Source organism: Cavia porcellus, unplaced genomic scaffold (assembly GCF_034190915.1).
Source record: "Cavia porcellus strain 051 isolate PalLab524CR breed Dunkin Hartley unplaced genomic scaffold, mCavPor4.1 scaffold_30, whole genome shotgun sequence".
Classification (NCBI taxonomy): Eukaryota; Metazoa; Chordata; class Mammalia; order Rodentia; family Caviidae; genus Cavia; species Cavia porcellus.
The window spans coordinates 12,393,249-12,420,614 of record NW_026947513.1 but is presented as its reverse complement, the minus strand read 5'-3'; the positions used below and the strand labels follow the sequence as shown (position 1 = coordinate 12,420,614).

At 32.8% G+C, this 27,366-nt stretch overlaps 1 protein-coding gene across 7 annotated transcripts in view; it reads right to left on the bottom strand.

Moving 5' to 3' along the window:
* Pcdh7 (protocadherin 7) overlaps window positions 1-27,366 on the bottom strand; it is a 380,883-nt gene that overhangs the window by 133,069 nt on the left and 220,448 nt on the right. The window contains exon 3 of one of the 7 annotated variants that reach the window (XM_063240463.1): window positions 13,050-13,076. The exons of the other annotated variants lie outside the window; for them this stretch is intronic. Coding sequence (XP_063096533.1) covers window positions 13,050-13,076 — 27 coding nt within the window. The remainder of the gene's footprint in view (window positions 1-13,049; window positions 13,077-27,366) is intronic. 7 annotated transcript variants of the gene reach the window in all.

Genomic DNA, 27,366 nt, shown 5'->3' with positions numbered 1-27,366 from the left:
GAGTACTTGACTTTCTGTCAAGCAATAAACATATAACACATATTAGATATTTTTACAGTATTACCCTTATTATATATTTTCTTATTTTTGTATTTCCTGGCCCATATAATTTAGGAAATAAAACATACTTTGTTTTGTATGTGAATGAAGAAAATGATGTTACTTTGACTTAGCAAACTAAAATGCTGATGCTGGACCTGTCAAAAAGAAGGACACCTTGATTAATTTTAGTTAATATGATGAAAATGGTACAAATAATTTTATCAACCACTTTAGAAAAGGTAGTGTCAATAAAGGGCAAATGTAACTGCTAAAGAAAACCAGTTAGTATTTTACTGGTAAAGTGTTTAATTTGGAAGCTTCTTTCCGATGCAATTGTTTCTCCAGATAGAAAATTTCTTAGTGAGTAAGACATTGCTACTTAAGATTCCCTTTTTACATATTCACTGTAAATAGAAACAAAGTCTTTAATACAGAAGTAACACAATGAAATGAAAGTACACTCACAGCAAGGCATGCTGAGAAAGGATCAACAAGTTTGAAACAAATAAGCACTTGGTAAGCATTTTGAAAGAAATTTTAAACGAGTATTAATCTTGTAGACCAATGGGATGCATTTGTCTGTAGAAGAGTTATGGTTTAAGAGAAAGTCTTCTACCCAGGGCTAAAGTTTAGACTAATTAAAGTATATAAATTACATTTCTTGTGACCTCGAAGAGAGAGCAGTACAGGCTGGCATCAGCTCAAGCTCTGATCTCAGCATGGAAATTATGATTATAAATGGTACAGAGCTTCAGATATTGCAGAAATCTATATGTCAAAATATTTGCAGTCATAACCATAGACAGAATCAATGTTATTTACAAGTGTATCATTCTCTCCCTTAATTTTTCCATAGATTTGAGCTGACAATACCTAAAGTAATAATATCGTAGATAACAATTCTGCATAGAAAAATTATAGTAAAATATACATTAACTTTTAAAGCAAATTTTTAAAGGAACATTTGAAGAGTGAAATTGTGTTACTGACTTAAATAATATATTTTCTAGTTTTCTTAGATGATGTCTCTATCCCTTCTCAAGCCACACATCAGAAACTAATTTTGTTGGCATCCTGGCAAAAATCTTGCTCTCCATACTCAGCGTCACCATCAAGGTTAGAACTATAAGACATCAGGCTTATTTATATCAATTTACCTTACAAACCGGGCTATGCTAAGTATACTGGAGCACTCTAAATGGCACAGTGGACCTACTAGGCTGTTACATGCTATTAAATCATGCACACTAATTCATGTAAAAATGATGGGTGCCATTTGGAACGATGTGAATATCTACTAGTGGGGAAATTGTAGTGTCTGAGGTCTACTACTGTACGTGCTTAAGAGGTTAATTTCATTCTGAATCAAATTTTTATTCAAAGTCCATTATTTATGCCTGTATTAGATAACAATCACTTTATGTTTAAGTTAATATTTTTAAAATATGTGATTTTATAAGCATCTTACCGATTATCTAGGAGGTGAAAAATGTCAGACTGACAGTATTTGTATGAGTATAGAATGAATTGTTTTCTTATAGTTGTTTATATAACTTTTTATATGTTACAAGGAGCTGTATTCTATAGTACTGCTTCAGTGTACTTCATCATTTTTTTCCAGGAAGCTATAATTAGTCTCAATGGTATAATCCAAATTATGCTGTTGTTGTTTTGTTGTTGTTTATAATTGGTTAATTGGCCTTCCATATGAAACTTGTTAAGAAAATAATTGCAATGTTGATCACAGCACTAAGGGTAAATATTTTTGTTCCATGCATCAAATATGAACATATTATTGGCTTTCCCTCTTCATTTATTTAACTATTATCAACAATAAATATAATAACAACAAGTACTGTTCCAAACAGCTTTTCTGTAATCAGGTTTTGGCTCAATTTCTTTATTGCAAGATTTAATGACTGTGTTAATAGGCAAACTTTTAAATTTTCTTTTAAAATGTACATCCATGCTGGTAAATGTGTGTGGAGTGAGTTTTGTTGAACACCCATGAGTGAATGCTTGTATATATTTTAGTGTTTCTGCTTGTGTGTATATGCATTGGTGTGTATGATATTGATGAAAAACACTAGATATAAGTATATAGTTATATTCAGAAATAAAAACACATAACTAAAAAGCTGAGGTAAGACCTCTTATTAGTGCAATTTTATATTGATTTTGCATTTTTATCTAATTAACAGTATATATAAGCATATGTTTAAAATTTTTGCATGAATAAAATTTATATATAAACTATTTTAAATAAATCCTGAGTACAATTTCAGTAATTGTATGCAGTAAAAGCTCAAAATTTTTCATTTTATGTATTTTTAAGTAGAAATACATGATCTCTTTGTGCCTAATACATACATATTTTTAAGTGAATGTAAGTCAAGATGTGTGATATTCCATGGACATTTTATTTTACTTAGGGGCTTTTTTGGTAGATGACTTAATACTTGTTCAACATGTTCTTACTGGAATCTATGAAAATAAGAGCTTATCTTGACTTTAAATACTTACAATATTTTATATTTTATTAAAAAAACAAATTTCATAACAAAATAATGGAAGAATAATATCTGATACACTCTATAATGTTAGAATCAGTTTTACAAACACATTTTTACCTGTACTTCCTCTGCCCACAATCTAGATTCTCCACCTAAAGAATACATTTTTGAAGTTTCTCTGTCTTAATAAAAGTGTGCTCATGAACATATGTCTAGATCCCAAAATGCATAACATAGGCCAGCACAACATAAATATATTTGACAGTAAAAACAAAACCAAATTCATTAGACATCATTTTATCACTTAGAAAATGATGTTTTTAAAATACAATACTATTTTTGTTCCAAAATTAAGTTGTGGTGCTGGTAGTTTTCTGTTAGATTGCTTATTTCTCTGTTAATTTTAGTATCCGTATTTATTTATTCATATTTTGTTGGTGCAAGTATCAAGTTCAGTTTTCTTGATTTCATGTATTGGAGTGTGTCTTTTATCTCTGTCTCTCTGTTTCAGTCTCTCTTTTCTAGGTGTGTGATAATTTATATATGAAAAAAGAGAAGGGGGTGAGGATAATGAATAAAACAATAGGAAAGAATATAAAAGGAAACATATAAGAAAAAATGAGTGGGTGTATCTTGTCACTTATCTCACATTTACTTAAAACTTTTCCTATGAATAACAAAATGCCATACTCAAGGTTGGCCCACACAATGTCCTAATAAATTCCCACACAATATTGGCCAATCTTTAGCCCTCAGAAAACAGTTTTTCCAAAATAACATGCCATTTAATTCTTAGTTATTGCCAATATATGAAAACACTGGCTCAGCATTCAGTAGGTTTGCTATGTTTATGATACAAAAGTTTATAAAACTTATTCCTAAATGATCAATACATTCAGGTATGACCTGGCTATAAGCACTTACTACAGGAAGAGTAACTTTGTTCCAACAGAAAATCCTTTAGAGTATAAGAAAGAATCCTTCAAGCTTTAACACCTTCTGACCTTATTTCCTAAATGTTAAAATTGATAACAAAAACCTACTTTTGATTTCCATAATTTTGTAAAATCTCTGCCCACTTCAGCCTTTTCAGTTGCAAAGCTAGTCCAGATGGGACCATAAAATTTTTGCAGCAAGTTCTACAGCACATAATTTTGCTCAATAAAGTTATTATGCCACACACAGCTGTATACTGCCATATAAATGAGCACATGTGCAATAGAATTCTTGCATTATAAGTTTTATAAAACTAAAATTGAGATTATACAGCCACATACAATAATTTATTTGAAACATCAACATGTGTGTAGCTCTAGGGTTTTGCAAATGGTGCTATTCCTTTTACATGAGAAAACGTTTGTCATTTAATATTCAGTATTAACACAAATGTTTTCCTCAGAATTATAGTCTAAATTAGGTGCTTTAAAATACATCAATATATCATTATCTTCTTACTTTAACATATTAGATCTATAGAAGAATCAATTCTCCCTAACAATGGTGAGAGAACCTAATCACTCTCTAAATTTACTTTTAATTAGCATCATCTGCATTAATTGGTGTAGCTGATAGCAAACCATTACAGAGCATTGCTATTTTATATTTGAAATGTAATATATCTTTTGTTCCCACGTCTCTCCAAAAGAACCTCAGTCAATCTTTCTTCACTCTTTCTGTAAATATTTTCAGGCATACGGCTCAAGAATGCCTCCTAAGATTGACTGTATGTGGCTATATTCAGAAGGCTCTGTTCACAGGAGTTTCCAATGAAGTATTTGATCTTGATTCCTTCTGCATGTTTGGAAATATTTTGAGAAATATTTTTCTTGCTCCTCCATCCTTTTTCCTAAAATTACTATTTCTCCATCAAATATTTGGATAGCTCAAAGAAAATTCTGAATAACCAGTGAACAGCCAAACTGAAAACTATATTGAAAGCTTCCTGTTGCCAGTGACTAAGCTATGTTTTCACACACTTAATGTTTCTTGACAAAAATTATGAAAGGCAGGCAATATTTATATTGTTTAGGATGAAAGAGGAAACAATGTAAAAGAAAACAGAGCAAAAACCTAAAAGTTCTAAGAAGTGATTTAGGTAATATAAACTCAAGCCAGGTGGAATTCTGAGTTTTACAGGTGGTATTTGTGGTTCAGGCCCTTTGACCCCACATTTTATGTTCTTGCTATATCACATATGCTAATGATATTTCAGGCTCCATCCAGGATTTTTCTTTGTAAAAGTAAACTTCAAATACATTAATTTACTAACCCTGTAGTTTAATAAAAACCAAAAATTTTTCTCAGTGAAACAAATACATAAAATTCGACACTGCATCTATAATTTTCTTTGGAAAGTCAGGTTTCTTACAAATTATATATTTTACAAATTACCCTTTTTGGCCTAACCTATCTTCTGACTAGTTATATTTGTCAGTGAGTTACATCACTCTTCACTTAGTTGTCTGCAGTAGGAATTTTAGTTATATGCTCTATCTTTCTTATCTTCAAATCTAATCAGCTCTTCAAGTCTGTGGACTCCATTCAGGAAATAAATCTCTAAGCCTGTTATCTTTAAATATTAGCATGCTTGAAATTCCTCCAGAGAACTTGTTAAAACATAGACTGCTGAACCCCAGACTCAGCTTATGATTCGCCAGACCTGTTATGGGCCCAGAGGCTTGGCATTTTGGACAAATTACCACACAATGTCAATGTTTCTGATCCAAACACCACATCTTGAGAATTATGTATCTAGGGCATCTTTTCACACTTTATACTCATTTATTGCTTTGTGTTCTTATCATTTCATGATGAGAAAACCATCTACATTGGTCATTTCAATCCTCACCCTCCCTGAATAATTCATGTTGTACAACTTCAGTGATTAAATCATAAATCTGGTAGTTACTCACCTGTATTTATTGACTCTCGTTACTAACATTCCACTGGCCAGCAATCAAGATGGCCACCTCAACAGTTTTCATCTACTGTGCTATTACAGTTTTTTAGATAGTTTCCTTTAAATTTGTAATGTTCACTTTAATAACAATGTGCCCCCTTCTACTTAGCTTTTAAAGTCTATTTCAAAGGTCTATTCTTTGTGAACTATGTCCAAATTTCCTCTAGCTAACTTATAATGTCCTATTTTGCATAGAAAAGGCTCAATTAAACTATTGATTCAATTTTACCATGCTTGGTCCTTTTAGAGACATTTCTATTTGCCTAGTCTTCTACCAAAAGAGAAAGAGAATTTAAATATGTTTGAGTAATTAATGAAAATTTATTTATCTTACCCATTAGTAAAAACAAAGAGAAACGTCAGAATGTGTATTTGGTCAGCTGACTTTCTTGTATTGTTCCTTACAAATCAGTCTATGTCATCACCTCCAACATGCTATGTTCATGCAGAACTGTACTGAAGAAATAATTCAACTTTATCTGCATGTATTTAGAAAAAGTAATTTGTGTAGGTAGGTGTCTCTGAGACACACATATCTGAACCAATTTTTAGTCTGTAATTTATCACTATTTGTGTATACATATTTGACCATATTCACTTTCTTCACCATTGGTTTTTAAAAAGTTTACCCAGAGTGTGAACACTTGAAATTTACTACTATTCACAACCACATTTTTGAATTTATGGAAACACACCTCTAATTCTAAGGATTTCAAAAGCTAGTGAAAACACCCTCCCAACCACTGTAACATAATGTTCATAAGGTTTTTCCATTTCATAGTTGTATTGTACAAGTTACTACTAATATTTCTTATATAACATCTAAAATAAGCATTTATAAAATTAAAAAGCAGAAAATTATAAAATTATGAAAGATTTGTTTTACTTCACAACTTCATTATATTTATTGCTAATAAATGTTCTCATGGGGCTGGGGATTTAGCTCAGCGGCATAAGCACCTGCCTTGCAAGCAGGTGGTCATGAGTTTAATCCCTGGTACTGACAAAAAAATGAAAAAGACAAAAAAAAATGCTCTCATAAAAATAATGGAAATAATACAAAGCCTTCAAAAGTAAATATTTTAAGGAAAACATAATGCAAAAACAAAAGAAAGAAAAAAGAACATATGCAACTTTAAAAAATATCCATAGTGTTTAAATCACCATATTTAGAGTTCAATGATTTTACCATTACACCTTGTGGTAATTAGTAGCCAATTTAGCTTTCTACAATTGACAAGGCAAATAAAGAGTTTTCATGCATCTAGTTAAATCATTGTAATTATCAAAAGAAGAAAACAATTTAAATATTGCATTTCAGAATACAATAGCCTACAAAATGGCCTTAATTTAAAACAACAGATTATTACCTTTGCAAGTCTTTGAGTCCTTTCGTGCCAAAATGCAATGGCCAAAAATCTGGCTCTTAAGTACTACTCTCAACCACTGCCTTACAATTAAGTCTAGTTATCTAACAGTATTATAAAAACAACAACAAAAATCAATGATAAATGCTGAGCCCAATGAACAGTAGGTTTTTTTAAATCAAACTTAATTTCTAACAAAACAAAAGGATATTGCCAAATGCCTGCCATATTTCTACACTTTCCAAGAGAGTTCACTTTTCATTTAACAGTAGCAAGTCCCAAGAGAGTCTTCAAAGGTCGGAGCAGGTGTTCTAAACTAACAAAGTGTCATGGAAGGGCAGAAAAGTAGTTTCCCTCTTTCCTTGATTTGCTTTGTCTTAAAGCCTTTTCTTCTTCATGAAAGGTCTGCTGAGTCTATCCCCATTAAAACTGTGCTTATCCGCTGGAATTTGCGTTCCTTTCTTCCTGCTATGGTTGCTGGGTCTGTTTTTAATGTACCTGAAGAACACAGCAAATAATTCCAGACTGCAAGGAATTTTGTTCTAAAGAGAACCACAAAAATTAAAATGGATAACTTACTTCTTCCATGTTTTACTGGCATTTGGCTAAAATTATTTGGGCAAGATAAAATCTGTCTGAGGCTTTTAAGAGACTTGTTTGATAATAAAAAATTATAACCATAAAGTAAAGGAGGGAAATAGTCTGAAGAAGGACACTGAATACATTTTTTAGGGAAAAAAGAAAATATATATGCATAGTACATAGATACAAAGATGAATTGATAGATGGATGACACATGGATTATATATATATATATATATATAAATTAGATTAAGTGTAAACATATTTATAAGCATCATGGGAGGTAAAATAATGGGGCTAAAGATATGTGCATTGAATTTCAGAGCCCGAGCTTATGTTAGGTTATGTGATAAAGAGGGGAAATTATCCTGATTTATCCAAGAAGCATTAATGTAACCATCTGGCCCTTATAAGTAGAAGACAGGGGGAGAAGAAGAGAGGAAAAGAATCAGAGTGACCACAGTGGTGGAAGTACTTAATCTAATGTTATTTTTGAAAATGAGGAATTGTGCCACTCAAAAAGAAAGCTGGATAAAAAGTTAAAAAAAAAAATTAGCCCGTGGGTATCAACATTAGACTGCTGAACTTCAAAATCATAAAATACAAGTAATTAGTGTCAATGTAAGTTTGTGGAATAGTAGCAGTATAAAATGAAATATACACTTGCCCTATTGATTATCTCTACGCTACAGAATGTTTCTTATGTGCATAATGACAAAGGTGGTCTGAATCGACTCTGAACAATAGACATACAATGTGAATCACCCCCTAAGAGCCTTAGAAACCACTGAAAATATCCTTGTGACCATGTTTCAAAATATCAAAGGAAAAATAAAAGTTACATTAACCTGTGTTTCATTGAACTATGTATATGCAAAATGATATGGCAATATGCAATTAGAATGAAGCAATGAGAAATTCATTTCATTCTTTTTTATTTATACTAAATTTGGCATACTTATACTTTTACAGCACATCTGTATTGGGACACGTCATATAGCAATTGCTCAGTTTTCACAATTGGCTAGTAGCTGCTATTTTAGACAGCACAGATATCTATACTGAGGTGTTTCAGCCTGCAAAACCAATTTTGGTGGTAGTTTTTAATATATCTGCATGCTTAAAATTTACACCATTACTCCATCTATTTTTAAATAACTGTAGTAATGCTTATACATTTTCTTTTTTGATTTAAATAACTATAGAAATTTTTATACTTTTTTTTATGGTACTGGGGATTGAACTCATGACCTTAATCTTGTCAGGTAGGCATTTATGCCGCTGAACTAAATCTCCAGCTATTTTTATACATTTTCAAACATAAAGACTTTGACTTTCACCAAGATACTGGATACTCAAAACTTAAACATGTTTAAAATTTACTGAGGTTATTAAATATGAATGATAATAAAAACAGTTCAACAATAAATTATTTTCAATTAGCTTAGTAAATTTTATGGTACTTAGATCTTTCATACCTTTAGCAAGCATGTTAGAAAGCTGACTTATTAGTTTGATGCAAATTAATTTTATCATCTGCTGCCTTTCAACCATAAATTCATTTTCCTATTCTATTTTGCACCACAAAAAATAGGAATTGAATCTTTGTGCTATAAAAAAGTAGAAATAAATTCATCTGTTTCTGTGTGGCTGCTTATTTCTTTCTCAAAGTCATCAAAAGCAGTGCTCACTGTTTATAGATATTGAACTAAAATTTCCAGAGTATTAAAGAGAACATAGTTACTTGAAGTCATCTTGACCCATAGCCAGCTAAATTTGCCACTTTCAAATCTTCATGATTAGGAGCAACATCTAAAAATTAGATATTATGCAGATTTTTAATAAAAATGAGTAATTATAAATTATGAGAATCAAAGAAAGATGTTTCTGACAATGTTTATTACATCTTAATCAGATAGTAGGGTATGTCTGATAGCAATGTGGTATACATTCTATTCAGAGTTCTATGGGTTTGCTTTCTATTCAAATACTTAGCACATTACAATTCTTTGATCTTCTCTAGTTTTCTAGACTTTTACATTTTGAAGATATTGTACATTGTGAACAGAAATACATACAAAGTCATCTTCTTCTAAATACGTAGTTGACATTGTAATGTTTTAAAATCATCTGAATTTTTATTCAATATATAATTACCTAAATTTTCCAATCCTAACATTTTCTTTTTTAGGATCATTGCTATTTGGCTAAAAATTTAAATTGAGTGTGTTCTTCAAAATCTCTTAAGATATTTTTTGGAAAATAAAATAGAATAAATAAAATTATATTTTTGCCCTGATTTTAATTGGTCTTTTCATGTAAAGCTGTATTAAAACCTAAAAAGACAATGTATTTTCAAAGTTAACATTATACTTAGAAAAATATTTTTCCTACAACTAACAAATTATACTGAATAGAGGACATTATTTGCATCATTCCTATCAGTCACAGTGTTTTGTCACTTCGATGATTCTTTCTCCATAGATTGTACATCAGTCAAATTTATGGATGCATTGACTCATGTGGCATTGTGATTCACCTTGGGAAGGAAAAACATTCTGGCTAGATTTTGAAATATCTTATTTTTTAAATTTTATTTTTAAAAAACTACTTGCAAATTGCCAATCACAGTAGCCACAATATCTCTGTATCATCTCATACAGGGGAAATACAGACTATAGTATTGGAAGAATCATAGCCTAGAATGCCTACAACTTTATATTCAGCACATACGAAGGAAAAAAATGAGCATATTTCGAAATTCTTAGTGGCTTTCTGGGGTCAAGAAATTATTGAAAAATAGTGAAGCAATTGTCCTAATTGTGTATGGGCTTTACTAATAATATTTAGGGCCAAGGAGTAGAGAACTTGTGATTTACTGTTTGTTAGATCCTTTTTCCATCCTAGTTCTTAATGTCAGCTCCTCTCTCTTAGACTTATCCAAGGGATTTATAAGATCACAAATGAAGTTCTTAGAAGTTATAATGAATATTTTCCAAGTTTGCCATAGAAAATTAACCCCGTCTGAAAGTGAATGACAGTATGGCTTTATAATTAACTAGAAACTTCAGAAAAAGTATGATTACATGTATTTAACCTGACTTGGGACAGTTCTTCAAATTCTTGAAAATTGTGTTGCTCCCACCACATTTTGTAAGTGTGTTAATGATATTGAGACATCCTGATTAACTCATGCCTTTTTGTGGCAGGTGATTGAGAAAAATGAGAAAATACCTCAGCTGCTCATTTCCAGCAGTGTTAGGAATCACCCATTTTTAAGCATTAAAGAATTGAAAAGTACTCCTTTCTTATGACCCTTTACACAACATATAAAACTGGCCAACATACTGGCATTTACTGAACAAATGCTGTGAGCAAAGAAAAAATTCTTAGTTTTCAGCATATGATAAGTCTACTAGTGAGCAAAGAGCTTAAAAACATAAGAAACCAAGATAAGTACAATCTGGAATTTACTAAAGGAACAATGAATATCCACAAGTATGATGACCAGTTTTATTCTTTCATGTCTATTTCAAACTCTAAATTAAAAACATTCACTCTTTAACTTCCAACGTTAAAAGAGAACATGAGCACCCAATGGGCGCTGTCCAATATGATCACCATGAGCTGAATGTGTTTAAGTGCTAATTAAGATTAAATAAAGTCAGTTTCTCCTTCCCTGGTGCACTGATGTAAATGAAACTAAGGACTCAGTGCTGCTTTGCTCAAGCATCTTCTGTACTCAGCCCTCTCCCAAGCACAGTGTCTGCCCCTTTCCCCCTGTCATAACTGTGCTCAGAGCACTGGTGAGTCTCACACTAGCTTACACGGCATCAGTGGACATGCTGTCTGTTAAATACGAAGGACGGCTCTCTAAATTAGACCTTGACCTTACACCTGGAGAATAGGGAGCAGGGATCCGTGAGTGACGAATTTCAAGGGATAGCTTTGCAGGACTTGCAACATTTCAGTGGTGACTCGAATGCTTTCAGGTCATGATGAAAGAATGGTATTTAACAGGTGACTTGTGGAAAAGCATAACATCTGGATTGTGAGAAACAGTGTGAGGGGAGGAAGAGAAGAGCAAAGCAAAGAGCATTCGAACTTCCTGAAATGTTACTTGGAGAGATGATAAGAGAATGCTTGCCTGGATTCCTCAACATCTATTTTCTCTCATCACGCATGTAAAATACTGCAGACGATTATTTTAAACTCATTCATAAAAAAGGGATGAGATTGTTATTTTAAATAATTTACATAGAGTTATGCAAGAGTTTGCATTTTTTAAAATGAGAGGTTGAGCAAGACAGCATTGTGCACTGTGAAGCCACTATGTAGAAATGTGCTCACATCATATTGTGCCCAATTTTAGCCTTTGAAAATGGTTTCGGTGACAAAGAGTCTTTGGCCTCATTATTCTAATAGCATAATTATCATAATCACAATATCACTTATTGAAGGTGGTAAATTGGTAGATTGTATGACTGATTTGCCTAACTTTTTCTTTTCTTTTCTTTCTTTTCTTTTCTTAAGAGGGGAGGGAGTGGTATTGGAGATTGAATCCAGGGGCCTTCACATTGAGTCATGTTCTGAGTTCTTTTTTATATATATTTTTCTTTTGAGACAGGTGTCAGTAATTTGCTTAGCTGTCCAGGCAAGTATGTAATCTGTCACCCCCCTGGCCACAGCCTCTCGAGTCCTGGGGTTATAGGTATGCATCACCAGGTCTGGCTTTCCAAGTCTACTTAATATCTACCTAGTAAAGCTTTACCCAAGGTGTAATGATTTGTATGATTCTTAAAATTTTTACTCTAAGTAAAGAGCATATTTTTAAATCCGTGTGAATATTTTAAACAATAAAATAGTATCAGTTTTGGAGGCAATGTCTTGAAAGAATGAGGATCTTTTCTTTTTCCTTCCAGTGAAATTTAAGGAGAAATGCACATGTACACACACATGCTTGCTTTTCAGATGTTATCCCATTGTCTACACTTTCCTCTGTTAAGTGCAATTTTATGTACTTTTAAGAAAAAAATGTGAAACAATGCTAAATTCTTGATCTTATCTTATATTAAATTCTGTTATAATTATAAAAAGGATAAGTCACATATAATTCAATATTCAATCTTTAATGTACCCATTTTATGATCCCTTGGTATACTAATTTCCATTCATGAACATGTTTAATCTAGTAAATCTCTGTATTACATATCCATATACCATACATATCTATATATTATTCAGAGCTCTTTAAAAAACTCCCGAGCACATGACTAAATGGTAACACAATTTTTTTGGCATATAAATAATTTTTGGTCAATTTCCCTCACTCTCTTTTTGTACAAAATATATAATTAAAGGGACAAAAGTTGGGAGTGTCACGTAGGCAATAAAGTTTTAAAAATGTCTGACAGCCCCCACCCGACCTTAATTGCCCTCAGATTCGCTTTCTTGGCTTGGTCCTCTAACTCACTAAGTCTTCTATCAACCTCTGCCAAGCACTGCCTGTGAGCATGCAAGGGAAGTGAAGAGCCGCTTAGCTGTGCTGTCTTTGTGTTTTATCAGTACTGCGCATTCTTTTAGTACCTGCAGTTCCTTGAAACGGTGCGGCACCTGTAAAAGGTTAACGAGCATAGAGACTTTCAGGCATAAGGCAAGTCACAGACAGACACTTACAAAGACAATTCATTGCTAAACAAAAAAGCAACATGCACACTGCAGGTACACGACAGGTGGCCGGCATGATTGCGGCCTCTGAGATGGGACAGCTTATAAAGGAAAAGACAGCTTCCATACAAGTGAGATACATATGCCTGGTGAGATACCAACTTCAAACACTATCTCAAAAAGGTAGAAAATTAATTTTTCAACAGCTTTTAGGTCTATAATTTGCAATCATACAGTCATACTATATTGTCACTGCAAGTTATTAGAAATATCTTCAACTTCATCAAATGGTACAAGTAATTAAAGAAATGAGTATGTTCTTAAAATAAAAGCTTGATTTACTTCTCTCCAAAAGTGTTAAATTCACAATTCAGGCACCTTAGCTTTACTATGTTAAACATTTTTACTGCTAAAAATAGATTGTGGCCTAATGCATCTGTAACGAATATTTCAAATAGATTTAAACTCTCTGATTTCTTAAAAAAGTAGATTGAAGACTCCTGATGAATCATAATTTAAATAAAGAAAGCAAGCTGTCAAGTTTTCTAAAAATCTTAAACTGTTTGCTTCAAAGTTGCATACATGGCTTTATGAGAACCAACAAGCATTAATTTGCATGCATTAATTCTACCATCATTGCAGAGGGTCACAGAGAAAGAGTTCTTCCATTCCCAGTTTCACTTTTAAACAAACTCTTGCTAATTTTGTAGCACTCAACATTAATACAAAAGTAATCAAATTAGCATCAGCAGTTCATGTTGCAAACTTCAATTTGTATTGCTAAAGCATCCAAGTAAAACTACTTGCACATCGAAAGTGAGAAGAAAGTGGAATTTAAATGAATTTAGTATCTTACACAAACTAACTTGGCCTTGATGGTAGCTTAAATGATGAGTTGTTCATAAATATAGACTGGACATAGTTATATATTTTTTCCAAAAGTATTCCCAAGGCCCATGTACCAAATGCTAATGAAATATGAATATTAGAAAAAGAATGGGATATGACAGTGCATATGGAAAATGCTAGGTTTCTCAAAAACTGAGAACACTTTGTATTTATATCACACTACAGTGTTTACAATTGTTTATAACAAAGAGTATGCAAGTGATAATTCTATCCACCCATATATTGACGTGTCTAAAATATCAATTCAAAATCAAAATATTCTATTGTTCATTATGTAAGGAAGTGCAGTGGAGCTGATAGGTCAGTGGGCATAAATATGCCAAAATAATGTCATTCCACAAAATTATTCTCTCATTTTTATCACATGCTCTTATCACGCAGTTTCCATCTGCCTTCCAGGATGGCTAACGGTTTAATATTCCTTTCTCGTGTGGATATTCATACAGCCAAATTGGGTGAAACACACAATTTTTATAAATGGATATTTTTTATGTAACTCATGTCTGTGTGGTTTCCAGAGAGTAGCATGTTTTCAAGATGCAAATCTGGTCCTTAAAATAATTTATACTTAACTGACAGTGACATAGTGAATGCCCACCATTTGCAGTGAAATGCACTTTCTAAAAATTAAATATCCCCTAATGCACCTAGTGGATATTTTTCCCTGACACACACTCCTGAAATGCCCTAATAAGTATTTCCTGTATCTCAGTTAGTAACTGTCTATGCACTGATATTTTATTTTGATGTTTCATGTTCAAATTAATCTTTAAAATAAAACATGTTCCTATGGTACTATTACATTAAAGACACATATATGAGAGATAGATACATTTATTGAATTAAATGTGTTCAGTTTTGCTTTTTTTAATCCTATGTAAGTATATAGAAAAGGAGGAAATTGCTATTTTATAAACCATTTTGGTGATTTAGAACTATACAACACAATTTAATTATTAATGACAAATGTCTCAGAGATAATATCACCAACTTCTGTATTTTATAGCTATTAAATGAGGTTGCTGGATCTAATTTGATATCTTAATTTGGAAGCTTTTAAAGGATTAGATGGTTGCCCACACAGGAAAAAAAAAACATATTAGAATAGGTAAACAGAATTTTCAAGTAAAAATGGGGATAAAATAGTATGGATTAATATTTTTTAAACATTTTCAGGTGATCTCTCAGTCAAATTCATGAAAGTTAGAACAGTAAATAGGCAAAGTGATAAACACTACATCAATTTAATGTTTGGTTTTATTGTTGTTTGGGTTTTTCCTGTTTCTTGGTTCTGTCTGAGTAGGAAGAGACAAAAGTTTTGTGATACTATAGAAGAATAATATATACTAGCTTCTTCTGTCATAAAATCCTAAAGAGCAGACTGAGGAAAAAAACTAGTTTATCTAATCTACAATCTAAGAGTTGTTCTTTCTATGTAATAAAATATTACAGTGTATTGCAATAGTTTATTCCCAAGGTAAAGATATTGTCAAGTAGATTCTGATTATGCTAGAATAATTAAAATTTTCACAATAAGAAGAACTGAATTATACAAAGATCACCTTTGTCATTGTTCAACCATTTCTTCAAAAAAAAATCAAAGGGTCATTAAATTTCTTCAGTAAAACAAGTGTTCTCCAAACACCTCTCACAGTTGTTTATAGACTTGCTATAATCTCTATGCAAGACCAACTGCTTGACCTACAATGAATAAAGTTATTTTGTTTGCTTAAATGCCTTAAGAAAGACATTAATTGTTGCATCATATCTTCATGAGACATAAAAAAGAATAATTCTTCAGGTAACAAAGACTAATATAAAAAAAATAAAAATGACCTCTCGGGAAGACAAGACAGATACCTGCATATCAGTGTAATCAGTAGCTGCCATTTAGCCTGTGAAGAAAATTAATTGTAGCTCAAAGAAACTTTAACTAACACATATAAAACTCATTGTAGAAGGAAATTTCAACGTTTAAAGAACTCGATATGTGTATTAAATTTTGTTTTTAAGAAAGAAGTAAAAATATCTTTCTCAATTGGACAAATATTTCAATTGGAAATTATATTGCATTCAAGGTAATTTACAACAGGATTAAGCATTGGTTAAAAAATACAAGACAAGATATTCTTAGGTTATGCCACATTATGCAAAATCATTGTGGTTAGATACAGGTAGGCCAGGGAATCATAATGAATCTATTTTGTTGTCGTTAGTGATTTCTTTTTAAAATGGAATATAACCAAAAGAAATAAAATTGCATGAAAGAGTAGTAGACTCTTTGAAATCACATAGTTCAAACGTTTCTTTCTATTGATGTGAACTCTGGACCCAAAAGAAGAATGGTTTCCTCATGGTCATATGCCTGTCATGCAAACAAGGGATAAATCATAGGTTTACAACTTTCAAGAACTTGGAAGTTTTCTTATTTCCAAATGAACATCAATTGATGGGTATCTATTCTATGATAGATACTATGATACATGATTCATATGCACATTTTTCACATCACCCTAACATAACTCAGGGGATCAGAGATCTTGCTGATTTTTCAAAGAGAGGTAAGTAAGTCACAGAGGCTAGGCAAACTGTCACAAAGTTAGTAAATTGTCTGCATGAGCCAAGTAAAATCCAAGGTATTCTCTTTCCCAAGCTACATTCTTTCCATTTTACTAGATGCTACAATATTTGAAATTCTAGTCTTGTTCTATAGGCAACTTTGTCTGGAATAACTTTTTGAAATAATGAAGGTGATGATCTATAATTTTTCAAAAGGAATACGAGTAGAAATATAATAATTAGCTGAGCTTGGGATTCAAAGACAAATGAATTTTCTAAACAAGAACACATATAAAACAACACACAAATGTACCTTTTCTTTATTTTAATAGTTACTAACAGTTTAATAGTTACTAATCTAGTGTTTTGCCCCAGGTGAGAAACGTGAGTCAATTTTTTGAGACTCTCTCTTTATGTGTTTACATTCATTCATCTGTAGCTATGCTTCTATCTCTATAAAATTAAAGTTAATACGCCACATTCTATTGTCACATTCTATTTGTATTACCTTGGCATTTAACCTGGAAGTTATGTTGTTTTAGATGTTGCAAACTCCCTGCCTTCAGACATGATTCACAGCGAGCAAAATGAATTTTTGGAATTATGCACTGGCAGGCAATTTACTCTCAGAGGCAACTTATTCCTTTAAATTTTGCTCTCATTGTGTTCCTTTTCAAGGCATCAATTATATATGAGAGCAGAATCATGGACTTTTACAAGCTAGTTGAAAAGAGTCAAGTTAGTGAATCCATTTCCCTACCTGAATCTCAGAAATAAAATGGATTGAAAAACAATTTACCAAAGAATGGTAGATTGAAATCCACATCTCAAGTGCTAGTCTATTGCTCTTTCTGTATGTTCATACAACAGTGCTATGAAGCATACTCTCATGAAAATGATTACCAAATATTTGGGAATTTCAAAGATGATAAATGGATGCTGGGCTTTAGTCTAGAAAGGAAAGATTAAAACCTTTCCAGTATAGCCTCTAGTGAAGAGCTGAGAATTTATACTAATAATAACCACAACATTGTGAACCACATCCTCAGCTCATTCTTAGCTCTCTCACAAAAGTGATTTGTTATTGTATTTTTTTTAATTTTCTGTGTTAATTAACATAGTTGACCTTAGAGTATTTTTATGACTTCCCTCAGTTCTCTAATTATGAATAATGAACATGGGTTTCTCAGATCAACCAATTTCAGTACCATATATATTAGCAAAAGATGAAGAAATCTCAGTGTGAGAATTTGCTACAGAGAAATGTGGAATATTTTTTGTTAAATCCACACAAAGACTTTCCTCAACTCAGTGGTGTGGGCCCTGTGACAGTAGTATCAACAGACCAACAGAAATATACTGTTACAATGCTATTATTAGTATTTATAACAGCTCCAGTGCTCTTGATAAATGAAACCACATTAATTAGTTTCAGGATCTTATTCTCACTTTGGCATATCCACTAGCACTTCTGAACATGCAATTAAAATATTTCAAAATGTCACTTACGTTTCCATTCTACAAGAAATGCATACTGATTATGGCTACTTGATTTGTACTAACCATATACTCCTAGAAACAGAAACATGGCAACATTTTAAGGGGTAAGAAATCCCTCAAAGATTGCATGCAATGAAGTTTGATTAAAAAAATAAAGCTATCAATGATTATGCAAATGTGCAAGTGCACTGCTTTTCTGGTTATGAAACATCTTCTGTTGTATAGATTTTTGTAGATTTGGTCATGATAATGTTTGTTTTTGTTTTACCTGAGAAACTATAAAATTTATGAAGACTGAATTACAAAACAAAAGACATTCTCATTTTTTGATAACATCATCTTTTTATTTAACAAATATCTTAGTTGATTTGAAAGTTAGATGCTGCCCTATTGACTGATTCTAACAAATTAGCTGCTTCATCCTTAAAATTTTGGAGATTGATTTGTCCCAGTAAATTAAAAGCAATTTGTTTCACAGTAAATATAGTTAAAAATAGGAACTGTGATGTTTTATTGTCTTAATAAAAAGAAAATAAATTATGGATTAGACAGGTGAAAAGGAGAAATATAAATATATACACATAGAAACAGATACAAGGGTAAGAGAAAACCTGGATAACATTTTTCGCCAGATCATTTGACCAGTCTGTCTCTAACTTGATTTCTGGACTAGAAGAAAGGTCCAAAGTTAACCTACAAAAAGAGTCCCTCCAGCTCTCCCTTTGATCCTAGCACGAGGCGAGCAGTTTCTTAGTAAGAGTAGAGATGTTGTCAATTACCTTCTCATAAATGATGAATTGAATTTTGCAGTAAGAATATATCACGTGTCTGTCAGATCCCAGTTGCAATTAATGTTTAATGTATAAAACAATGAAGTGTTTTTCTTTAAATCTTTAATCCTCTCTAAAATCAATAATACAAAATTTCTAAATTTTTGTTCAGCTCTACAATACTCTCCAGATACCATAAGAAACAGATTCAAATCTTCCTCTTCTCCTGAGGATGTGAGGGACAACAGAGAAATTACAGGAGGGAAGAGAAGGAGGGCAGATTACTGTTACCTATGAGTAAGGTCAGTAATGCTTCATCAGTGCAACTAAGACATTCTCCATGTATTTGGAATGTAACGGAGAAGGTAACATGTATTACCTGGTGGTTAAGGATTGTTTTATTAATTGACTGGAAAAAGAGGCAGTGTGAACTGGATACCCAAAGAAGAAGCCTGGGAGGAGATGCAGTTTTGTTCAGAAAAAAAGAGAAATCTGCAGTTTGGGGTCATGCTTGCCTGGCACTGGGAGTCTGTCTCCTCTGGAGAAGTAAATTGTGAGGACTCGGACAACAACAGCAGCAGAAGCAACAACCACAAAAACAACAACAAAACAGAGGATCGGGGCCCAGCCAAGAATCGGAGGGTGACAGAAGCTGGAGAAACGGGGAGAGAAGGTACGAGTGAGAGAACTTCCTGAAAACACCTGTGAAGACTCCGTGACAAACTAGACAAAGTCCCTGGGATTCTACCTTTACCTTGACTCCTTTGTACCACTGCCCCTGCAATTCTCTTCTTCCCTTATTAATTAATTTTTAGTGGACACAAGTTTTACATTCTTGTCATGTACATGATGCTTTCAAATATGTACAAAAAATCAATCAGTCTAACAGATGAACACATGGATCATGTGGCGTACTTACCAGTTTTCTGTGGTGAGAACATTGAAATATACACTCAATAATTTTTAAGAATACGCGATGTTATCTTTAAGCACAGCCACCATATCGTCTGACTGATTGAAGTTTATCCTTCTATTTGCCCTTAACTCTCTTCTAAAAGAACCCATTTAACAGTAGAAATGAACAGAGTGAGGCCCAGGAAGGTGGATGGCTTTCTAAAGTGTAAAATATATGAATCTTGATTGTCTCTGTACCGGAGAATGGAGATGGGAGAAGAAAATGAGGATAACATTTTTGCAAAGAGAACAACTCACTGAGACAGAGCACAAAGCATTTTCGTATCAGATTGACACTGGCACAGGACTTCACACAAAGGAGCAAGGTTAAGAAGAGTGAACAATGTGTCCTTTATTATTTCTGGATGCTGTATTATAATACATAAACTGGTAGATTTTATTAATTTTAAAGAGGATCTTTGAAGATCATGTTTTATTCAGTGACAGAATATAGGCTTTTATTGTCTAAAATTGATTTTATTTCTAATAAACCTTGGGCTACAAGGCACTAGATAGTTCAATGTGAAGCAGTAATATTATGAACAATTGCAATATTTTTCACGCAGTTCAATGCTTCTTGTGTTATCCATCAAATTCATTTCCCTTGTAACTAAATCTGTCATAATTCTAGGCATCCAAATATGAAATATGTTTCCAAACAATAATCTACTGTCAATAAACTTAATAAAGCCTTCAAATAATTCAACACTTTTGGAGGGGGGCTTTAAAATGCTTTAAGAAGTATTGATTTTGTGTTTTATGATGGTATTAACAATAATTTTTCAATAAGAACTAAGACAAGAAGGGTTCATTTGTCCTTAAATAATTATACAGAATTACAGCCAAATGTACATTCTGATGGAAGTTTATATTACATACAAAACCAAAATTAATTTCCTTTTAAAAATTAATGATTGTCTAAATCTTTGAAACACATTTTAGGAATGCAGAAATAAGTAATTTGGACTACAGATACTTGAAGGCCGTTTCCTCATTCAACAATAAGTGAGTCATTTGTATGTGAGTATATCTTATTTACTTTCCTTTGCAAGACCTGCATTTTCTTCTCTTAGGAATACACTAGGGGAAGAAATGCAATACATACACTGGAGATAGGAATAATACTTAACGTTCATGTTTGCCTGCATTTTATATTTTAATCTACTCAATGCTTGGACTAAATTGTATAAAGCAAAGAAGGAAACTCTATTTTTCTCTATGATAGCTAAAAATATTTTCCATATAAAATAAAACATTCTAGATTATCTATAAAATCTTAACTTTAATAATCTAGTGAGATTCAGATTATTATGCTCTTGAATTGTTAATCTTAATTATTAAATATATAAGAACATGTGTTTTATTATTAAAACTTTATAGTGTGGTTGTGTTGAACATTTTATGCCTAATGTTATTTGATGTAAGAACTTGCAAGATACAAGGCAGTCACTGATTACCTGATATATCATAAAGAAAAGAGCACTTTCACTCTCTATATAAGAGAACAAAGAAATCAGAAGGTTTCTTACTCTTAAAAACTATCAACTTTGTTGATGTAAGGAAGGAGAAGCTGGTATATAGCTGCTGAGTGTCATCCATAGCAAAGTCCTAACACAGTCGCAGGATGAAACCTCTGATACCATAAGCATCAGGTTGTGGATAAAAACATGCTAGAAAGTAAGATTAAGTGGCCTTTATGGAGTAGGAACTTACCCTAAAGAAACTAGTCCAACAAACACTGAAGAATACAATTCATGTCACATATTCTGTGGCTACTGAGACAGATAAAAACAGTAAAGATGTAGCCCCTGACTTCAATACCTATCAATCTGATTGGTAATCAAAACACATCTAAATGAATCAAGAATAACACACTAGGAGGCAGAGAAAAGGAAGTAACTGCCTAAATTCCAGATCATATGATAATTCTTCTCAGACTAGTGCAGAGTAGAACAATGTTTGAAAATAAAAAAAAAATTCCTATCGTGATCTAGAAGAGATGTTTTCAGTCACTGAATTGTGTTGCCAAAATCTAGCCACTTTTAATGTATTGTTCAGATAGCCTACCAATATCAAATTAATTTGTGATTTTGAACATATCATGATTTATTCTTATCTTTAATATTTCCTTACTTATCAGAAAAAGTTAAAGCATTAATGTCAGTTGGTGCTAAAATATTCCTTAACAGATCGTTCATTCAGCAATCTGATGACTTGTTCATTTTTCTCACTTATACAAACTGATATTAATTCAGGGTCCCAAATATTAGAAATAATTTCTAGATGGTTTTCTTTAAAGACAAATTTGTTTTCAATTATTATTAGATATGGTAATTAGTTTTTCTTGATTCAAGACTGATTTATATTACCATATGTTAAATTTCGAGGAATCTTGGTTTATTTATCCAAGAGAGAAACTATTTACTGCAATTTCTGTCCAGTGAAAATGTTAAAGTGTGTCCTATTCATTGGATCTGGTCCTTTTGACTCTTCCCTAAAGTTAAAATGATTGGGAAAGTTAAATGGTTTGAATCAGTTCAGGATAACAAGGTAGCTAAGACAACAGCACACCTAGAAGCATCGCAAAAAGAGGCTTTCCAAGACTGCTTTAGAAGTGGCAGAAACAAGGGGACAAATTTGAAACAAGGGGAAGTATTCTGAAGTTAACTGATGTCAGTGTTTATTTTACTACAATAAGTTTCTTTTTTACACAAATCCAACATCCCCTGTATTTTTCAACCATACCAAATCCCTTAATTTTTGACAGCAGTTTATATGTAGTGTATGAATCAGTTGTTGATAAATTTTCATTACACATTTTGCTAAATTAAAAGAATACGAAACCTTCATACCTCCCACACTGAAGAGGAGGACCCAGAATAAATAAAGGCAAATCTAACATGCAATTCAGAATAATTTTCTAAAAACAATGTAGTTATTTAGTAAAAGGGACTTGGTCAAATTTCTTAATAGGCCACCACATTGTAAACTTTCTTGAAATACAAGTCAATTATTGCAATTATCGACAAAAACAAAGGCAAAGGAAAAGGGGGAAGAAGGAAAGTACAATTCTTGCCTCCTCCAGGAGAAATTCCCCCATTCATCAGTGAGTCTGGTTCTGCTCTGATTCCAGGAAACCCTGAAGGTCACTCCATAGACAGTGATCAGATGGGGTCAAGGGCAACAATAAACTACGGTAAAGGGCGTCTATGCATATTTTTTATAAAAATAATTAAAACATAGCTAGAAAACTTAAAATAAGTACAAAGTGGCACAGAGAAAAGAAGCTAGAGCTATCCAAGTGGATTGGCTCCAATCTCACAAATAAGACACTGGACCTAAACATCATTAAGATGTTTCACACAGCTGTTGTATACAAAAGGTTTTTAAAGGTAAGTATAAAGGTCTGTTTTCTCGCTCACGTTGTTTTTAATGTGGTTGGCAGTATTTAATATATCTTCATCATTGCAATTATATTTTTCAGTAGGAATAATTGTTTATAAATAAGCATAGTTTTAAATAATTTGTTGTTACTTATAAAACTGAACTTGGTAAATGTTTAGTTTAATATTTACACATTTTACAAATAGACTACTGATTAGTTTTGATGGAAACAAAAATTTTCACTGATTTTTAACCTTGAAAAGCATGCAATGTAATTGTTTACATTTATTTAGAATAATGACTTTTGTTCTAAATCCTGGCAGGAAGGATATGAAGCATAAGCAATAAGACCTTGTCAATGGCAGCCAGATGCAGTCGCCATGATATTATATGTACTAGGTTTTAAAAGGGCAGTTCGTAGTTGATATAAAACCTCCTGGAGTTACTGTAAGTCAGTCTGTGACTGTGACTCAGGTTTGGAAACTTGAGACATTAAAATCCAGTAGTAAATTGGATTTGTATATATTTGTTTAACCAGAAAAGTCCTAATTATGAAGTGATGAGCAGGTATTTATGAATAACATTATAAAAGCTGGAAATTCCTTCAAAGGAAGACAAATGCTCACCTGAGGAAGTAAGGATTTACCAGGACTGAAAGGGATTGGAGGACATAATAGAAATGCTGTAGGGGATTGGGGTTGGAGACCAAATACTGCCTGGGGAAACTGGCATTCCTAGCTGGGTTAATAGACTTGAAGGCAGGTGGGAAGTGGGAGGAGACCAACTTTAGCACTCAGACACTAGGCACTTTTAAACTTTCAAATAATGGCACTTGCAGGACCAAAGACATTGTGTTTTATTCCCCTAATATAAGAAATGAAATGATTTTAGACCCCAATAAGATTATGGGATAGGCTCACAAGATAATGCATACGAGAATAAATGGATTAATAATAGAATTTAAGCAAAATTTTCAATACTCTCATGTCTGTGTGTAGAACAGAAACAACTTAATGCATAAAACGCATAACACAGGTGATGTCTGCAGGGACCGCCTGTTGTAAATCATTTGAACATTTAGCCACCTGCCTAAAGTAAGTACAATCTCTGAGAATGTCAGGGCCCTTGGTGTACAAAAGGAGTATTCTTGTAAGATAATGATTTTGCTTGTGTGAAGGAAGGATCTGTACTCAGTGGTGAAGTATTAAAAGATTCTGATGGTTATGGAGATAAATATTACTCACTACACTTATTGTTAGAATTCTTCAGAGTAATAGTCTTCTGAGAACCCTTATTATGCTTTGTAATACAATCTGTGGGTGCTTTGATAAAAATCACTGTTCAATGAAATTTAAATCTTCCCTGATTTATGGTAAGAGATTCACCACGGAGTGAGATCCAGAGACAAAGACACAGAGTCAGAGAAACAAAGACAGAGACAGAGAGACAAAGACAGAAACACAAAGTATCAGAGATACTGAGATTGAGAGAGACAGAGACAAAGAGAGAGGAAGAATGAAAAAGGAAAACAAATTCCGGGTAGTTTACCAATATATTTCTTTGTCTCTCCAAATTTCTAAACTCACACTCTAAAATCTCTGCTTGTCATTTGCTGACCCATGGCTCCAAAGTCAGCCAGTCACGTGCCAGAAGAGACTGTAATTGTCTTTTTCCCTAATGACTTTTCCAAAGAGACGCAACCAAAGTGCCTAATTTATCTAGAAAGTGTAAGAAAGTCCATGAGAAAAAAAAAAAAAAAAAAAAAAAAAAAAAGCCAATGAAATAAATGAATTTTTTTTTCATTCTGGCTGTTACTAATTCCTTTCAACTAAACTTCCCCCTCCATGAGCTGTATTTCCTTCAAAATAAACTCCTTAAAACATCATTGAAGATTTGATACTTTAATTTAAGGTCATCTCAATGATGATTTATATTAAATATGGCCAGACAATAGAAAATACCTATTTTCTCTTAGAGATAAGTCTTTCCAAGGGAGATTATAAAATAACACCTTACATACTAAATTTGTTTTGGCACTCATGAATATTTTCGTTAATTATAAGAAATTAGCTTGAAGGCAAGATTAATCTTTTTTATTTAGCCAACACATAACTTGTAGTATCTAGTTAGTCAGATCCAGTGCTTTTTACTGCTTTTTATCATTATTAAGAAAAAATGCAAGGATTGTGTGGTGAAAGAAAATCTGGAGATTTGATTCATGAAGCTTCAAGCTTTTGGTTATAAAGCAAAGTGTGCCTGGATATGCTTTTTAAAAATTTCCATACCTTTCCAATGTAAGGGAGAACTATTGTCTTTGAGTATAATCTGTTTTCTTTTCCTCCCTAGATCTCCCAAAGAATTATGTTTAGTAATAAAGTAAAGGTTCGTATTTAAAACAAAAAAGAAAACTGCAAGAATCTGGTTTCTTTTATTGACACCTGGCCTTATGACTTTTATGAAACAGGAAAGCCTGAAGGAGTATTTTGCCATCAGTGGAGCTCAGGAGATTTGGGAGGTGGTCAGAATGTACTGCAATCCCGCAGTGCCCCACCCAACAAACAATCTTGGCCATTATCATTTTACTGTTGATAAGGATTGCTTTTCCTAAAAGAAGGAAAGTAAATTTATATAAATTCAAGAAGACTCATTTCCCAGAAAAAATCAGTTTTATTTTTTGGAAAGAAAGTAGCTTAACTCGGTTGGGTAATTTTTTTTCAAAGCTAAATTGAGAGCTATAATCATAGAAATTATTAAAATGTTCACCAAAAACTACATACTAGATAGAATGGAACCTGAACTAAACTAACAAACTGAGGGAAAGAAAAGAAATTTGAGATTGTGACATTCTTCTAACATTCTTCACACCTGGGTATTTTGCCGCCATGAAGATTCATCCCCTTGTTACCTCCCTCCACCCACTGGCCTGCAGCCATTAATACCACCATCCTCCTCATCTTTCCTGATTTCAACAGCATAAGCATTGGATTTTTATCTCCTTCAAGTTTGTAAAACTACCACCACCTAAAATTCCAGTGCTTTTTCAAGCAGGGGAGCCAGTTTCCCATGACACTCAAAGTTAAACCTGTTCCTTTGGCAGTTGAGGGATCCAGTGATTTGACTCTCGCCCTACTCAAACGCATCTGCACAGATACGGCTCTTCCCAGTCTCACACTGAGTTATCATCGTCCCAACCACAAAACAGCCTTGCCCAGTGTTTGCTCCGGCTGTGTGCTCACTGTCTCAGCATTTTCTGTTCTCCCCCTCATCTACATACGATGTATTAAGTCTGGAGGTTCTTCCATAATCTTTCTGTATTCCTGAAACACTAGCTAAATGTGAGTTTTGTCTCCATTATACTTCTGTTCACTTAGTGGCAAATTTATGAAAAATCTAGCTTTTGCCTGACCTCCAACTGCTATATATTTTAGTGAATTTGTTTCTTGATGTTTTATCTTCTCGTATCATTTTTTAAATGTCAGCAAAGATATTTATCATTTGTTCACATCCCTTAGTAACAGAGAATATTTCTTTCTCATCTAGGACATGCTCAAGAAATATTTGTAAGAATAAAAGTGTCTGTACTAAAAAGAAGCCAAGTGGGTGGTATGAAAGATATTTCCAAATGAGGTTATTTGAAGATGGCTATGAATACAGGTTATCAAGTGAGTTCATATCTTTGGGGTGGAGTGGGGTGGAAGACATTTGGGATGGACAGGGGCTGACTATGCTTCAATAATTACATATCATGTTGGATGAGAAGGAACTTGGGGTGTGGATGATATGGGTGAGGCCAGTGATCTTATGAGCAAAATAAGATCTCTGAAGTGATTTCAGGTTTTACAGATAATTTGTTTACGCTGTGGAGGACAATTATTATGTTAAAATAGGTGAGGCACTATAATAGTGTCAATTACCTCACTCTTTTGTAAGTCTACACTTACTGGAAGGCTGGTTTAATGCACCTACACCAGAAACTGGACTCTGAATATCAGGGCTGGAAAAGAGGCCAGGTCACATTATTCAACATTTCCCCCCTGGCTGACAATGTTCACGTTGCATGTTCTTTCTTAAGTGTGAGGAATACTTAGATTGGAAAAACTTCTGAGAGAAAAATCCTACACACGAAAACTCAAGAAAGAAGGTATCATATAAAACACATA